At 42.8% G+C, this 17,471-nt stretch overlaps 2 protein-coding genes across 2 annotated transcripts; both read left to right on the top strand.

Annotated features, from left to right (window-relative positions):
* Positions 1 to 10,496: 10,496 nt before the first annotated feature.
* On the top strand, positions 10,497 to 17,401 carry LOC117473869 (DNA repair endonuclease XPF-like). Its single transcript, XM_034119804.1, has 6 exons — positions 10,497 to 10,899; positions 11,644 to 11,824; positions 13,051 to 13,246; positions 13,779 to 13,986; positions 14,548 to 14,624; positions 17,299 to 17,401. The coding sequence occupies exons 1-6, from the start codon at positions 10,723 to 10,725 to the stop codon at positions 17,333 to 17,335; spliced, it is 876 nt and encodes a 291-aa protein (XP_033975695.1). The 5' UTR covers positions 10,497 to 10,722; the 3' UTR covers positions 17,336 to 17,401.
* LOC117473868 (tripartite motif-containing protein 16-like) lies at positions 14,668 to 16,735 on the top strand. The gene has a single exon (XM_034119803.1). It carries the CDS (start codon positions 14,752 to 14,754, stop codon positions 16,408 to 16,410), a length of 1,659 nt encoding a protein of 552 aa, XP_033975694.1. The 5' UTR covers positions 14,668 to 14,751; the 3' UTR covers positions 16,411 to 16,735.
* Positions 17,402 to 17,471: the final 70 nt, after the last annotated feature.

Genomic DNA, 17,471 nt, shown 5'->3' on the forward strand with positions numbered 1-17,471 from the left:
TTGGTCAGAATTCCGTGGCGTCCAGTTGTGACGCGCCAAGTCTCCATCAGCTTCATAAACGGATGCAAAGAGCTTCAACTGATTGCAATGTATTCCCATCGGCGGCGGTATTTGACGCTTAGGGAAGCACGGCATTCGTTTGTGTCGGCAGCTGTTAAAGGCAATGTGAGCGTCCATTCCCATTGGATAACGGAGAATTGTACACCCGGAAGTAAGTATTCTCCTCACTGTCGATTGATTTGACAGTGATATCTCCACTACTCATCCACTCAAAAACACCAGATTACCTTTGTTAATTAAACGACATTGATAGGTTTAAATTGTGTGCAATGCTTTTGTGTTTTTCCCCTTCAATTCTGAGACAACTTGTTTTCTCTGAAATGTGGAGCGCCAAAGAGACTACACTACCCACAATCCCCAGCTATTGTTAAAAAATTTTAGGGGAAGCCCATTTTTTTGGGTTGGTTGGGGGGGTCAATAACGTAACCAGATGAGTGATTACAGCGCCCGGTATCATTTTACACACATTTGTATCACACAGATGCAGGACTTGCACACGCCTGTTATCTAACCGACAGGTCCGCACGCACTCTCCAGCCGAAACTCTCGTTTTATTAATTTAAGCATTTTCTTATTAATTTATGCAGACACACCCCCCCCCAAATGCAATACCAGCCGCTCAATGCGCAGTGCATTCATTCACAAAGTAAATCGGGAGACCTTTAAAGTTTTACGTTCACATCAAAGTATCAGTAGGCGTGTATGAAACACATGAATTCAAAAACAATTTTGTACAGAAACATTTGCATGCAATAGTCCACCTTCTCTTCCCTTTCCTTTCTAACACACGGCAAGTGCAGCAACAGTCCTCGTCTCTGTAATTAGCTCAGTCCGTAGTCCAAAAGTGACTAAAAAATATAAACAATCTCATCTATTCAGGTGAAATCGCCAGCCGCCTCTGAAGGGAAGCCAGAAGCAGCTGGCTTCCCTTGGCATGGCCCTGACCAATCACAGGTTGGCAGGGGCATCACGTGGGCCTCATCTGATTGGTCAATCCCTCAATTTTTTTCACCAAGGGAAACCCAATCTGACTGGCCTCCTCTCGCAACAGTGAATGCAATCTACTGTTTCACCATAACATCTAGAGGGGCGCTGATTGTTTCACTCTTTGTAAAATACTCAATGAGAGTGGGGGAGAGACGGGCCGGCAGCAACACACAGCAAGGGAGAATTATCGAAACAAAACAAAGTGTTTTTATTTATTTATTTAAATTATAACTACAATCCGAAAAAACAGGGGAAGCCTGGCTTCCCTTGGCCTCCGGGAGAAAACGCCACTGCTACCATGAGACAACTCAAAATCAAGTTTCCAAAATCCGACACTGAGGTGGTCTTAACGCACCGGCAGATGACAGCGCTGCAGGGGCGGATCTACGGGGGGGCAAGGGGGGGCAGCTGCCCCCCCACTGTAGAGCATTGCCCCCCCAGCTGCCCCCCTAACTTTTGTTTCCCTAAAACTGTACTTGTAGAAACAAACCTACACTATGTCCACAAGCTTCTCAAGCAGTGAAACAAGCATTACATTAATTAAAAGTGAATCATTTTAAATATCATCTTAGGCCCGTTAAAAACGTAGCTACGGCCCTGCATTAAACTGCGGAGCGGCGTTCACACAGACCGCGGCTCACACCGCTGCAGAGAGGGAGCGAGCTGTCCCAGCACCTGAAGGTGGATCAGCTTCCCCTGGGAGCATTTCCCCTTCCACTAGTTTTGTTTTTAATAAGGGAGCTTGAAACAAAACTATTAATAAAACGCTGCCGTTTGAATCGATAGCGTTTAACAGACGGTCGCTGTTTGGGGCGTCACGTTACAAAATACTTCACAGACAGCGCTAGCTGGGAGATCGATCACTTTTATTTGCTAAACTATGCGGTACTATTAAATCCACGTAAATTACACATCACAGCAATGAGGCCAGATCAATGAAACCAGGATACATCCTTTACCGTCAAACTGGGTCTAAACACAGCTGCCTGTGTGCGTTTGATAAATACTTTCTGATGTTATATTTATGATATGCTACTTATTAGCTACATGGCCCTAACGTGTAAAGTTATACAAGCATTTGTACCAGTGCTTTTCACAAGTAGACTCTTGCAGGCCAGAGTAGCTAGAGTGAGTCAACAACAACACAAAGACATCTGAGAAGTGATGAGGATGAACAGATAGAGGAAAAGGAAAAGAGAGTACACTGAAGAGACCAGGAGGGTCAGAGCAGGAGGAAGAGGAGGAGATGAAGAGACCAGGAGGGTCAGAGCAGGAGGAAGCCAGGAGGAGATGAAGACATTAGTGAAGAAGAATAAATGTATGTGAGGAATACAGATGAAGTGTCAGAAAGAGGGACAGAGGCAGGGATCAGGAGGCAGAGGAGACTCCAGCTGGACCACATGGTATGTTCTTATTCTCCTTACATATTCCATCACAGCAGCACAATTTAGCAGCTCTTAGTATTGACAAATATGTATTGAAATGTGTTGCTGCACAGGTCCCCTTTAGCTCTCTGAAGAGATGGGTGATGTCATTTGTGTACTTATAACTAAGTACTTTGACTGTACTACAGTAATAAGCAGAATTCTGAGTATTCTCTGAATCGGGTGCCTTTTGGGTCTTTACATCTTTGAAAAATGAACCCAAAATGTTTGGTCATAACATCTGTTCGTGGACTAGTTACATTTTCCCACCTCAGGCACAAAGTATAAATAATTACTAGGAATTTCCTTGAAAAAATGTGACAGGGTTGAAGTTTTTGACAAAAAGTAGCCATGAGACCTTGTCTAGCTAAGATATGGCACCACATGGAAGTCAAGGACATTACAAAATTGTAATTTTTTGCAAAACTATTGTTTATTTTGTAATAAACAATTATTTACTTTTATTAATTCATACAACAGAGTTGAAATGTTGAGCTTGTCAATCTTAATCGGACAATACAAAAACTGAAATATAGGTAAGAGAAGAAACTGACACTTGCCTTTCTTTGCCATCTTTTCTTCAGAAGACTTTTGTGATGTAATTCCCTCAATGCAGATCACACATGGACTGATCCATTATTTTAATAGGAGGGTAAATGGTATGGCGTGACGGGGTTGAAACAAACTGAGGGACGTGTGTCAATATTGTAATTTCATAGATAATTCAAGTATTTATTCAGAATTTCTTTTTGATCAGTTAAAGTTGACAAGCATATGATTATATTAGCAGCAACATTTTGGGATGATTGGCCATTTTGATTTGTTTAATATTAAATTAATATGTAATAATGCTTAGTGAGGACATGCAAATATGTCTGTTCTCTACTACTAAGACAACCCATTTTTTAAAAACAAAATATATATATATTTAGTTTTACATTGTAATGCAAAACAACCTGTTCCATTAATTCATTGCTTTAAAATACATTTTGTAGTTTCCTTTTATTTAAAATGGTTGAAGTAAGCTTGGGGGACTCAAAGGGCACCTGATTGTTCATCTGAACACCTTGTTTCTCTTGTGCATTAAGAACACTTGTGTTAGGGCATGAATTAACAATAAATAGGTTATGTATAAAATACCACGTGCTGTCCGCCCTCCCATGCCACCCTGGCATGACCTCTTGCCCCCCCTTTGCCACCCCATGTAAAATGTTCTAGAACCGCCACTGCGTATATATAAGTGGATCATAGTGGATGATATTGGATGATAGCAGGTATGGATCACATCTGCTATCATCCTCCATGTCACTAGATGACGCTCTCGATCCAACAACAATTAGGATGTTAAAAGTGGTGTAAAATAAAACAAGTCATACATTGTTTTAGCAAAGGTCAAGCCTTTCCTTTCTTTGAATGACTTTGAGAAAGTAATACATTGTTTTATATCCACTAAACTGGATTACTGCAACGCTCTGTACATTGGAGTAAGCAAGGCTTCCCTGTCTCGCCTACAGCTGGTCCAGAATGCTGCTGCACGCCTCCTTACAAGGACAGGCAGGCGTGAACATATTACGCCTGGACTCGCCTCTTTACATTGGCTACCAGTCAGTTTTAGAATACAGTTTAAAATGTTATTGTTTGCATACAAAGCCCTCAACGGTTTAGCCCCACCGTACCTGGCAGATCTTTTGAAACCATACACACCCACACGGTCACTGAGGTCTGCTGACAGACTCCTTCTGGTCGTCCCTAAATCAAGGTTGAAGCAGCGAGGAGACGGAGCCTTTGCTGTTGCAGCTCCAAAAGTATGGAACGAATTGCCCCTCCAGGTTAGACTTGCTCCAACTCTGCCTGTTTTTAAATCTCGTTTAAAAACCCACTTCTTTTCCCTGGCATTTACAGACCAGGTGACACTTGTGCTTTTACATTTGGGTTTTTATCTTACTTCTGTTTTGTACTGTTTGTACGTCATGTAGGAGAGTTATCAGTCTGTGGCTTCTGATCTGGTTTCATTGTCTCGTGTTTTACATTTGTTTCATGTCCTGTCTGTTCTTCATGTATTTATGCTATGTTTTTATACAGTTGTTGATGTACAGCACTTTGGTCAACTCTGTTGTTTTTAAATGTGCTATAGAAATAAAGTGGATTGGATTGGATAATGATCAACGACAATTATTGGGAAATAGAAAATAAAACTGATGATATAACAAAAAAACTTTATTAATCTGTGTTTGACGACCAATTGACAAACACGAGGATGTTAAAAAGTGGTAAAATGTTGAAAATAAAACTAATGAAAGTCATAATAAACAACATTTAAGTGAAAATACAGTGATTAAATCTTAATGATAGAAATAGGTAGAATAAAGGAAGTAAAGTAAAAATAACGATGACATTATGACCAATTATCACATTTAAAACAATGATATAGCACCTTTTAGAGCTCCTCTGATACACTTCAAAGGGTTTGACAAGCAATTGATACAAATGTGAAAATAAAATAGATTAAAAACAATTAAAAAAATCATTCAAAAATACAATGAAATGGAAAATAAAGATGATAGAGTCATAAAGTACATAATAACCAGACCGCAATGATGTATTTTATTTAAAATCAGATTACGTTCAGACCCTCACAGACCCTCTGTCAGAAAGCAGCACGGCCAAAACACTTCACTTAGTCTCTTTGGATCACTTGCTGTCTCCTCTGGGTTCTGGTTCTGGTTCGGGGGTGTAGAACTGGAACGTGACGCAAACAGGGACCCCGGTCAGAGCGGTGCTTAGAGGGATCTTTAGGGTGGGGGCTGCCGTGGAGAAAGGGTGAGGAAACTCTGGAGGGGGGGAGGCAGAGGCGTCCACATGTGGAAGGACGTTCAGGAGGTCAGCGCTCTGAGAAACGTCCACAAACAGAGCTATGTTTGCTGGGTCTTCAGGGAGGAGAGGGGGGGGGGGGTCTGTGGAGGTCTGAGGGTCCTCTGAGAGGAGAGGAGGGAAGGAGATGAGGAGGTGAGGAAGGGAGTGAGGAAGGAGGTTCAGTCTCCTGGATCACGTTAGGTAGGGGTGTCTCTGTGATGGGGTCCTGTGGGGGGGATCCTGGGAAGGGGACACAGCGGGGGACGTCTCCTCGGAGGAACTCACCTCCATGGACTCTAAGGGAGATGCTAACAAATAATCTAGGAAGCTTAACCACTTGGATTAAACCGGAGGTGACAAGTCTCGGTGTCATCCTGGACTCAGATTTGAACTTCAACGCCCATTTAAACAAAGTGACCAAAATAGCTTTCTTTCATCTCAGAAACATAGCGAAGGTACGACCATTCATAAATCAAAATGATGCAGAGAAGCTAATTCATGCTTTTATATCTAGCCGACTAGACTACTGCAATGCACTATTCACTGGTCTCCCCAAGAACACGATGAAAAGACTCCAGCTCATTCAAAACTCTGCAGCTAGACTACTAAGGAATACCAAAAGGAGGGAACACATTAGTCCTGTCTTAGCTACTCTACACTGGCTTCCTGTCACTTTTAGAATTGATTTGAAGGAGCTTCTCCTCACATACAAAGCTCTAAATGGACAAGGTGTAAAAAGAAAAGATTTAAAAGAAGGTTTCAACCACAAATCATCATTTTGGTGTCAATTAAAGAGGACGTGTCTAGTTTTCAGGTTCATAGCTAGTGTGAATGCAGAGGATAAGGATTTCTATATAAAAGCCCCCCCCCACACACACAATACTAATACTACTACTACTACTACTACTACTACTACTACTACTACTTACAGTAAAAAACGACTTACTGTACATTCAACTATTAAATCAATCAGCTATCTCAGGACATTGAGGCTATACATTTACAGTGGAGGAAACAAGTATTTAACCTCCTTCAGATTTTGTAAGTTTACCAACTTATTTTACAACTAAAAGCTCTTTTCAAATGAAGAGCAGGTTGTAACCGAGGCTCTGTGTAGGTCAGAGTCTGAGCGCTGCTCCTCGTCCTGGAATGACTCAGAGTTTGATAAGCCCTCCCTCTCCTTCCTGCTCTCAGACACAGCCAGCTCCACTCTGTATTTCCTGGTTCCTCCCCTTCAGATCCACACTGAGGAGGAGGGGTGTAACCAACATGTGGTAAAGAACAAGAGCTGATAGGCCACATTCACCGCCCACACACATCCTGTTCAGATAACCTGTCACACTAGTTTCAGCTCTCAGGAAGTGAAACTCACACACTCGCTGCTACTGAGAGGGGAAATGGCGCAGAAAGGAGTTCAGCTGGAGCGGGAAACCTTAATATCTTGTCCCATCTGTCTGGATCTACTGAAGGATCCGGTGACCACTTCCTGTGGACACAGCTACTGCATGAAGTGTATTAAAGGCTTCTGGGACGGAGAGGATGAGAAGAAGATCCACAGCTGCCCTCAGTGTAGGCAGAGCTTCACACCGAGGCCTGTCCTGCTGAAGAACACCATGTTAGCAGCTTTAGTGGAGGAGCTGAAGAAGACTGGACCCCCACCTGCTCCTGCTGATCTCTGCTATGCTGGAGCTGAAGATGTGGCCTGTGATGTCTGCACTGGGAGGAAACTGAGAGCCTGTAAGTCCTGTCTGCAGTGTGTGGCCTCTTACTGTGACAAACACCTCCAGCCTCATTATGACGCAGCTCCATTAAAAAAACACAAGCTGGTGGAGCCCTCCAAGAAGCTCCAGGAGAACATCTGCTCTCGTCACGACGAGGTGATGAAGATGTTCTGCCGCACTGATCAGCAGTGTATCTGTTATCTCTGCTCTGTGGACGAACACAAAGACCACGACACGGTGTCAGCTGCAGCAGAGAGGACTGAGAGGCAGAGAGAGCTGGAGGGGAGTCGACTAAACATCCAGCAGAGAATCCAGGACGGAGAGAAGGAGGTGAAGCTGCTTCAGCAGGAGGTGGAGGCCGTCAATGGCTCTGCTGATAAGCAGTGGAGGACAGTGAGAAGATGTTCACTGAGCTGATCCGTCTCATGGGGAAAAGAAGCTCTGATGTGAAGCAGCAGGTCAGATCCCAGCAGAAGAGGGAAGTGAGTCGAGTCAAAGAGCTTCAGGAGAAGCTGGAGCAGGAGATCTCTGAGCTGAAGAGGAGAGACGCTGAGCTGAAGCTGCTGTCTCACACAGAGGATCACAACCAGTTTCTGCACAGCTACCCCTCACTGTCAGCCCTCAGTGAACCTACACACTCCTCCAGCACCAACATCCGTCCTCTGAGCTACTTTGAGGACGTGACGGCGGCCCTGTCAGCAGTCAGAGACAAACTACAGGACGTCCTGAGAGAGGAATGGACAAACGTCTCACCGACTGAGGTGGAGGTTTTACTGTCAGCAGCAGAGCCCACCACCAGAGCTGGGTTCTTCAAATATTCACAGGAGATCACTCTGGATCCAAACACAGCAAGCACACGACTGGTATTATCTGAGGGGAGCAGAAAAGCAGCACGCATGAAACAACAACAGTCTTATTCTAGTCACCCAGACAGATTCACTGCATGGTCTCAGGTCCTGAGTAGAGAGAGTCTGACTGGACGTTGTTACTGGGAGGTGGAGTGGAGAGGGAGAGGAGTTGATGTAGCAGTCGCATACAAGAATATCAGCAGAGCAGCAGGGGAAAGTGGATTTGGACTCAATGACAAATCTTGGTCCTTAGATTGTAACCAAAACAGTTATTCATTTCGTTACAACAGTATCAAAACTCCCGTCTCAGGTCCTCTGTCCTCCAGAGTAGGAGTGTACCTGGATCACAGAGCAGGTATTCTGTCCTTCTACAGCGTCTCTGAAACCATGACTCTCCTCCACAGAGTGCAGACCACATTCACTCAGCCGCTACATGCTGGAGTTCGGCCTTATTATTATGGAGACAGTGCTGAGTTTTGTAAACTCAAATAGCCTGAAGTCATTGGAGGAACTCTTCTACTTCTTAAAGTCACCGTGTGTCCATCAGAGCTGATTGTTCATGTCTTCACTGTGCAGAGATCAGCTGTCAATCAAACATGATGGGATGTGCTTCAACATCTCCTCATGAGTTGTTCTTTAAAGGTTGGACTTTCTTCCGGCTCCTTCCTGGGTCTGTGTAGCCATGGAGGCTGTCACTGCTCAGGAGGATCCTTGTTCACCTGAACTGATATGTAAACTTTGCTCTAAATATGTGTTGGATATTTCTTTTGATTCATGTTGTTGTTTCTCTTGTAATGCACGAGTCTTCAGAGAGAAAGCAGCAGAGCTTCTTTTATTCTACACATTTTATTCTGCCCACTTTCTAAAACAATAGAGGCATTTATAATCACATGTATTATTTTGACAGATTAAATGTTATTGTTGCCCAAATTAACTACAAATGAGTTCCCAGATGGTTATAACACTTATTTCATCATAAAATGTTTATTTAAAATGATATTACTTCCTGTCATGATCATAATCAATAAGTAAATCATTTATTATTCTCCTGTAAATAGCTTAGAGTCTTTGCTTGGGAAATAAAATGTTATTTTTTTGCAGACTAATTGTTGTTGTTGTTGTCCAAATAGAAAGTGGGTACTCTGATGTTTTATAGAACATAACTTATCATGATAATAATCAATAAGGAAATCATGTATGATTCTGTTTGAAATAGCTGAGATGAAACACATGGTGTGGATAAAGTGAAACTGATCATGAAATCATTGAACAGACTTTACTGATGGGATGTGTGATCAAATTAAATGTTTAGATCATTAATAAAGGTTTGTCTTTCAAAAACAAAAAGGATGTTCTTCTTGTGTTATGTCCAAGGTGCCATACGAAGCTGATGGAGAACATGTGGAAGTGATCTGAGACTAAATGAAGCTCAGCGCAAGTTCAACCAGGAAGACCGTCTTTACTCATTCATTTACTATTTACATGTTACTCTCTCTCTCCTCTCAATAAGTGATCAGGGGCGTCACTCCCCAGCTTAACCAATCACTTCGCTCTATTCCCAAGAGCCTATCATAGCACTCTGCTAACCCTTTTAAATCTGCTCCCCCCTCTGACAGCTGTCATTTCAGGTGACTCGACGCAACCCTCCTCCACCCTTTTCACCTCCTGTCCCTCTGAATCCTGGGTCAAGCTAAGCCCCTCCCCTTCAGACCGAACCCAACTATCCATTCACCACCATAGATATATATAAACACATGTTTATATATATCTATGTTCACCACCACCAGGGTCAAGCTAAGCCCCTCCCCTTCAGACCGAACCCAACTATCCGTTCACCACCACCAGGGTTTAGACCCCGTGGGGGTTCACCGGATCGGTTCTCCCCTCCCGAATGATACTCCTGCACAACGGGGCCTAATCACCAAAACTCCATCACATTCATTTGTGTATTCCTGGCAATAAATATGTATTCTTACATCAAAACCGTAGAGCAGGAGGAAGAGGAGGAGATGAAGACATTAGTGAAGAAGAATAAATGTATGTGAGGAATAAAGATGAAGTGTCAGAAAGAGGGACAGAGGCAGGGATCAGGAGGCAGATGAGACTCCATCTGGACCACATGGTATGTTTTTATTCTTCTTGCATATTCCATTACAGCAGCACAATCTAGCAGCTCTTAGTATTGACAAATATGTATTGAAATGTGTTGCTTCACAGGTCCCCTTTAGCTCTCGGAAGAGATGGGTGATGTCATTTGTGTACTTCATTATAACTAAGTACTTTTACTGTAGGCTACTTACAGTAAGCAGAATTCTAGGGTATCAAAAGTATTTTCTGCTGTTTTATACTATATTTTAGTTTGTTGGTCTGAACACCTTGTTTCTCTTGTGCATTAAGAACACTTGTGTTAGGGCATGATTTAACAATAAATAGGTTATATACAGTATAAAATACCACATACTGCCACCCTGGCATGACCTCTTGCCCCCCCCTTGCCACCCCATGTAAAATGTTCTAGAACCGCCACTGCGTATATATATATAAGTGGATCATCGTGGATAATATTGGATGATAGCAGGTATAGATCACATCTGCTATCATCCTCCATGTCACTAGGTGACGCTCTCGATCCTCAATGTGAAGCCGTCACGCTCTCTTGGTTTACTGTCACATGACCGGAAGTGCATTTTCAAAACAAAGGACCACAGATTGCAGCGGCACACTAGCAGCTGTCTCACTATGACTTCTGTTGTTTTCTTGCTTTTAGCTGACATTTTTCACCGGAATTAACAGAAACCTTGTAGTTGTTGGTGTTTTATTCCCTCCAACATGGCGGGTCCGCTGCTGGAGTTTGAGACGGAGATGTTCCTCAGTCTGTTTGAGGTTGACGGGCTGCTGGTGGCGGCGGAGGGCATGGGGATAGACCGCATCCTGCTGCAGTTCATGCGGGTTTACTCCGAGCAGGGCAGCCTGGTCCTGCTACTGAACACCACCACACCTGAGCAGGTGAGCAGGGAGATCACGTGTGTTATATGAAGGCTTCTGAAGAAGCCAGGTGCTCAGTACGCGAATTAAGGCGCCACTACGGAAGCTCATGAGGGACGTTTCTTAAATGACACTTGAATAATATTATGATTTTTCCATTTTACAGCTGGTTAAATGCCGTTTTCATTTGAACTTTTTTTTTAAATGTGTTTGAATTGCTTGTGTTGCACCATTTTCAAATGTCAATAGTCCATCGTACAACAGCCTAAGTCTTTATAAATCCAATGTCATGTTTTAATATTGCTTGCACAAATTGGAAAATCAGTAAATTACTTTGTCTTTTTTTTAGCCTCATAGCATTTACTTTTTTATATTTGAATTGTATTTTAATGTTGTCAACTGTAAAGCCAGGTATGACCCTGAAAGTGAACTGTGTAACATACCTTTCACAAATCATATAACTACCATATAAGTATGTGAGAATGAAAATGCTTGTGGTAAATTCTAATACCATTATGGAATCACATTTTTAAGTTTACATTATAATTGTATAATCTAGGCAAGATAACTTTAAGTAGAACAGTCTTATAGTATGACTCCTGGGTACAGATTTTAGATACTTTTTGCTGCAAATAACATTCAAATTCAAATCCGAAGGTTTCATTGTCATATGCACAAAAGCTACAGTGCAGAAATGGCAATGAAATTCTTCTGACCCGAGTTCCTCCATGTGAAGATGAACAAAATGCTCTCTCTCTCTCTCAGGAGTATTTCACAGAGCAGCTGCGAGCGGAGGGTGTGACCCACCTGCCGAGGACGGTGACCAGCGACGTGCAGAGCGCTGAGAGATACAACGTGTACACCGAGGGGGGGGTGCTGTTCGTCACCAGCAGGATCCTGGTGGTCGACTTCCTCACCGACCGCGTCCCCGCTCATCTGATCTCAGGTCAGATCACGGATACAATGATTGTTTGATACATAGTATGATGTTATTGATCAAAGATTCAAAGGTTTTATTGTCATATGCACAAAGCTACAGTGTAGAAATGGCAATGAAATTCTTCTGACCTGAGCTCCTCCAACAATGCAACATATATAATAAAATACAAAAATACAAAATAAAAAGTAGCGCAAAAAGTCTATATGCATGTCAATAATATTAGTTATTTCTGAACATATTAATAATAATAATAATACATTTTATTTTAGGCGCCTGTCATGACACCCAAGGACACCGTACAATTTGTTAAAAAAGAAAACGCTAATAGGCAACAGAACATGATAAAAACACAAACAGGAAATCATGGAGGAGACAATCAAGTGGACTCAAATGAAACTTATAATGGTGAGCACTACAGTGAGTAGGCAGATCTGAACAGGTGGGTTTTTAATCGGGATTTGAATATGGTGATTGTGTCTGACTGTCGGATGTGCGGGGGGAGGGAGTTCCAGAGTCTGGGAGCAGTGCAGCTAAAAGCCCGAGCACCCATGGTGTGGGGTGGGGACGGTTAGCAGACCAGCAGAGGAGCGGAGGGAGCGAGACGGGGTGTACTCCTGAAGAAGGTCAGCCAGATAGGGGGGGGGGAGGCAGGTTATGTAGGGCTTTGTAAGTGAGCAGTAGGTTTTTGAAGTTGATGCGGGATTGAACAGGGAGCCATATTAGTTATTTCTAAACATGGAACAATTGTTGTAATTTATTTGCATTCTAGACCATAATGGTGGTTATTACTATCTCTTTGACCTGTGTTTAATTATATATTTTTTATGGCTTTATTGTAGAATTAGTAGTTGATTAAAAAATATATATTTGTTTCATGAATTTACTGTTTTTTTTGGTGTTGATTTTCAAGATTTTTGGGGGAAATTATGCCTTTCTTCTCCTAACATTCCCCGCTTTGTCCCTGTAAATCTACGTAATTGTGTAAAGGCACTTTAAATGTTAAGTATAAAGGTGAATGTACCATATATAGACTACTAAACATTTTAAATGATGCCGTATTTATTGATGGGTGTTACAACATTTTAAGGGTTTTATATTGTTTCGGCCTCTCTTTAACTACACTGTAGCTACTGTGCTCATGATAATTATTAAACCCTTGAATCCTGTGGTCTCATAGCAAACAGAAACCCAGACTAACATGCACACTCTCTCTCTCTGAATCTCGCCCTCAGGCATCCTGGTGTATCGTGCTCATACAATCATCGAGTCGTGTCAGGAGGCCTTCATCCTCCGTTTGTTCAGACAGAAGAACAAGACGGGCTTCATTAAAGCGTTCACTGACAAGGCCACGTCCTTCTCCTCTGGATTCTGCCAGGTGGAGCGTGTGATGAGGAACCTCTTCGTCAAGAAGCTCTACCTGTGGCCCAGGTATGAGACCTATTTCACTGCACATTTAGACACTTCATCGCATGAAAAGCACATATGAGATCAGATAAGATGGAACTTCATTTATCCCCTTGGGGAAATGCAGGCGTTTATAGCAGCAACAGGGTCAGAGTTAAAAACAGGATTCACACAAGATACAAATAAAGACAAAATAGAATCAAAAAATTAAAATAATAATACCAAATGTTTTTAAAATAAAGTGATAAAGTGTGTCTGTGTGTATTCAATGTCTGGGAGATTTCTGTATTATTGATATTATTTTTAGCGTACATACAGTATGTATTCTGCATTTTGTAAGTAGTCTGTTGTCTAATTTTTATTTTTGTTATGTACTTTTAGTTATTTTTTCATTTTTTTAAAAAGAAAATATTTTGTGCTTTTGGTTGTACATGTTGTGTATTAATCTCAATAGAAATGTGATCACAATTTGTTTTAATAAAGTGATAAAGTAACTGTTGAAACAAGATATCACAGTATATAATAATAATAATCTGTAACCTGCTGTATTCAACAAGTTTCAAGCGTCAGTGAACACAGCGCTGGACAGACACAAGCCGGAGGTGGTGGAGCTCAACGTGTCGCTGACTCCGGCCATGAGGGCCATCCAGAGCTCCATCCTGGACATCATGAGCGCCTGCCTGAAGGAGCTGAAGCGCTACAACCCCAGCCTGGAGGCCGAGGACCTCTCCCTGGAGAACACGCTGGGAAACGCCTTCGAAAAGGTATTTAAATGGAGTTGGATGTTGAAATGAAGAGTCTGCTTGTTGTTTATTTAGAAAGCCAAATGTAACCTAAAACAAGAAAACTAAACAGGCTTTTTTAAACATACTCTCTCCAGTACAGCTTAGCTCTGAGTGTTAGCGATGCTTGCTAATGTAAACAAAGACCATGTTACGCCCAAAACACGTCACTCATTGTCTCTCATTCGGTACGGAGGAAAAGAGAGAGGGTTTTGTTTTCTGACACTTTGTTAGTTCCCTGACACACCGGGGACACATATTTATAAAAGACATCAAAAATGCATTTTGCATGATAGGTGACCTTTAAAGACAGTAAAAAACGACTTACTGTACATTCAACTATTAAATCAATCAGCTATCTCAGGACATTGAGGCTATACATTTACAGTGGAGGAAACAAGTATTTAACCTCCTTCAGATTTTGTAAGTTTACCAACTTATTTTACAACTAAAAGCTCTTTTCAAATGAAGAGGAGGTTGTAACCGAGGCTCTGTGTCTGTCTCCCTCTCCTCCCTCTCCTTCCTCCTCCTTCCTGCTCTCAGACACAGCCAGCTCCACTCTGCGTGTCCTGGTTCCTCCCCTTCAGATCCACACTGAGGAGGATGGGTGTAACCAACATGTGGGTAAAGAACAAGAGCTGATAGGCCACATTCACCACCCACACACATCCTGTTCAGATAACCTGTCACACTAGTTTCAGCTCTCAGGAAGTGAAACTCACACACTCGCTGCTACTGAAAGGTGAAATGGCGCAGAAAGGAGTTCAGCTGGAGCGGGAAACCTTATCTTGTTCGATCTGTCTGGATCTACTGAAGGATCCGGTGACGACTACCTGTGGACACAGCTACTGCATGAAGTGTATTAAAGGCTTCTGGGACGGAGAGGATGAGAAGAAGATCCACAGCTGCCCTCAGTGTAGGCAGAGCTTCACACCGAGGCCTGTCCTGCTGAAGAACACCATGTTAGCAGCTTTAGTGGAGGAGCTGAAGAAGACTGGACCCCCACCTGCTCCTGCTGATCTCTGCTATGCTGGAGCTGAAGATGTGGCCTGTGATGTCTGCACTGGGAGGAAACTGAGAGCATGTAAGTCCTGTCTGCAGTGTGTGGCCTCTTACTGTGACCAACACCTCCAGCCTCATTATGACGCAGCTCCATTAAAAAAACACAAGCTGGTGGAGCCCTCCAAGAAGCTCCAGGAGAACATCTGCTCTCGTCACGACGAGGTGATGAAGATGTTCTGCCGCACTGATCAGCAGTGTATCTGTTTAATCTGCACTATGGATGACCATAAGGGCCACGACACGGTGTCAGCTGCAGGAGAGAGGACTGAGAGGCAGAGAGAGCTGGAGGGGAGTCGACTAAACATCCAGCAGAGAATCCAGGACGGAGAGAAGGAGGTGAAGCTGCTTCAGCAGGAGGTGGAGGCCGTCAATGGCTCTGCTGATAAAGCAGTGGAGGACAGTGAGAAGACGTTCACTGAGCTGATCCGTCTCATGGAGAAAAGAAGCTCTGATGTGAAGCAGCAGCTCAGATCCCAGCAGAAGAGAGAAGTGAGTCGGGTCAAAGAGCTTCAGGAGAAGCTGGAGCAGGAGATCTCTGAGCTGAAGAGGAGAGACGCTGAGCTGAAGCTGCTGTCTCACACAGAGGATCACAACCAGTTTCTGCACAGCTACCCCTCACTGCCAGCCCTCAGTGAACCTACACACTCCTCCAGCATCAACATCCGTCCTCTGAGCTACTTTGAGGACGTGACGGCGGCCCTGTCAGCAGTCAGAGACAAACTACAGGACGTCCTGAGAGAGGAATGGACAAACGTCTCACCGACTGAGGTGGAGGTTTTACTGTCAGCAGCAGAGCCCACCACCAGAGCTGGGTTCTTACAATATTCACAGGAGATCACTCTGGATCCAAACACAGCACACACACGGCTGTTATTATCTGAGGGGAGCAGAAAAGCAACATTCATGAAACAATCACAGTCTTATTCTAGTCACCCAGACAGATTCACTTGTTATGCTCAGGTCCTGAGTAGAGAGAGTCTGACTGGACGTTGTTACTGGGAGGTGGAGCGGAGAGGGGGAGAAGTTAGTGTAGCAGTCGCATACAAGAATATCAGCAGAGCAGGGGAAGGTTTATTTGGATTCAATGACAAATCTTGGTCCTTAGATTGTAACCAAAACAGATATTCATTTCGTTACAACAGTATCAACACTCCCGTCTCAGATCCTCAGTCCTCCAGAGTAGGAGTGTACCTGGATCACAGAGCAGGTGTTCTGTCCTTCTACAGCGTCTCTGAAACCATGACTCTCCTCCACAGAGTGCAGACCACATTCACTCAGCCGCTACATGCTGGAGTTCGGCCTTATAATTATGGAGACACTGCTGAGTTGTGTAAACTCAAATAGCCTGAAGTCATTGGAGGAACTCTTCTACTTCTTAAACTCACCGTGTGTCCATCAGAGCTGATTGTTCATGTCTTCACTGTGCAGAGATCAGCTGTCAATCAAACATGATGGGATGTGCTTCAACATCTCCTCATGAGTTGTTCTGTAAAGGTTGGACTTTCTTCCGGCTCCTTCCTGTGTCTGTGTAGCCATGGAGGCTGTCACTGCTCAGGAGGATCCTTGTTCACCTGAACTGATATGTAAACTTTGCTCTAAATATGTGTTGGATATTTCTTTTGATTCATGTTGTTGTTTCTCTTGTAGTGCACGAGTCTTCAGAGAGAAAGCAGCAGAGCTTCTTTTATTCTACACATTTTATTCTGCCCACTTTCTAAAACAATAGAGGCATTTATAATCACATGTATTATTTTGACAGATGAAATGTTATTGTTGCCCAAATTAACAAACAAATGAGTTCCCAGATGGTTCTAACACTTATTTCATCATAACATGTTTATTTAAAATGATATTACTTACTGTCATGATCATAATCAATAAGTACATCATTCATTATTCTCCTGTAAATAGCTTAGAGTCTTTGCTTGGGAAATAAAATGTTTTTTTTTTGCAGACTAATTGTTGTTGTTGTTGTTGTCCAAATAGAAAGTGGGTACTCTGATGTTTTATAGAACATAACTTATCATGATAATAATCAATAAGGAAATCATGTATGATTCTGTTTGAAATAGCTGAGATGAAACACATGGTGTGGATAAAGTGAAACTGATCATGAAATCATTGAACAGACTTTACTGATGGGATGTGTGATCAAATTAAATGTTTAGATCATTAATAAAGGTTTGTCTTTCAAAAACAAAAACAGGATGTTCTTCTTGTGTTATGTCCAAGGTGCCATACGAAGCTGATGGAGAACATGTGGAAGTGATCTGAGACTAAATGAAGCTCAGCGCAAGTTCAACCAGGAAGACCGTCTTTACTCATTCATTTACTATTTACATGTTACTACTCTCTCTCTCCTCTCAATAAGTGATCGGGGGCGTCACTCCCCAGCTAACACCTTG

The sequence above is a fragment of the Trematomus bernacchii genome, unplaced genomic scaffold (assembly GCF_902827165.1).
Source record: "Trematomus bernacchii unplaced genomic scaffold, fTreBer1.1, whole genome shotgun sequence".
In the NCBI taxonomy this organism is placed as follows: Eukaryota; Metazoa; Chordata; class Actinopteri; order Perciformes; family Nototheniidae; genus Trematomus; species Trematomus bernacchii.

Coding starts and splice junctions, on each gene's coding strand:
- LOC117473869 (XM_034119804.1), top strand. CDS start 10,723: ATGGCGGGTCCGCTGCTGGAGTTTGAGACGGAGATGTTCCTCAGTCTG. Junction 11,825..13,050: donor CCCCGCTCATCTGATCTCAG/GTCAGATCACGG, acceptor TCTCGCCCTCAG/GCATCCTGGTGTATCGTGCT. Junction 14,625..17,298: donor AGGATGGGTGTAACCAACAT/GTGGGTAAAGAA, acceptor GTTATGTCCAAG/GTGCCATACGAAGCTGATGG.
- LOC117473868 (XM_034119803.1), top strand. CDS start 14,752: ATGGCGCAGAAAGGAGTTCAGCTGGAGCGGGAAACCTTATCTTGTTCG.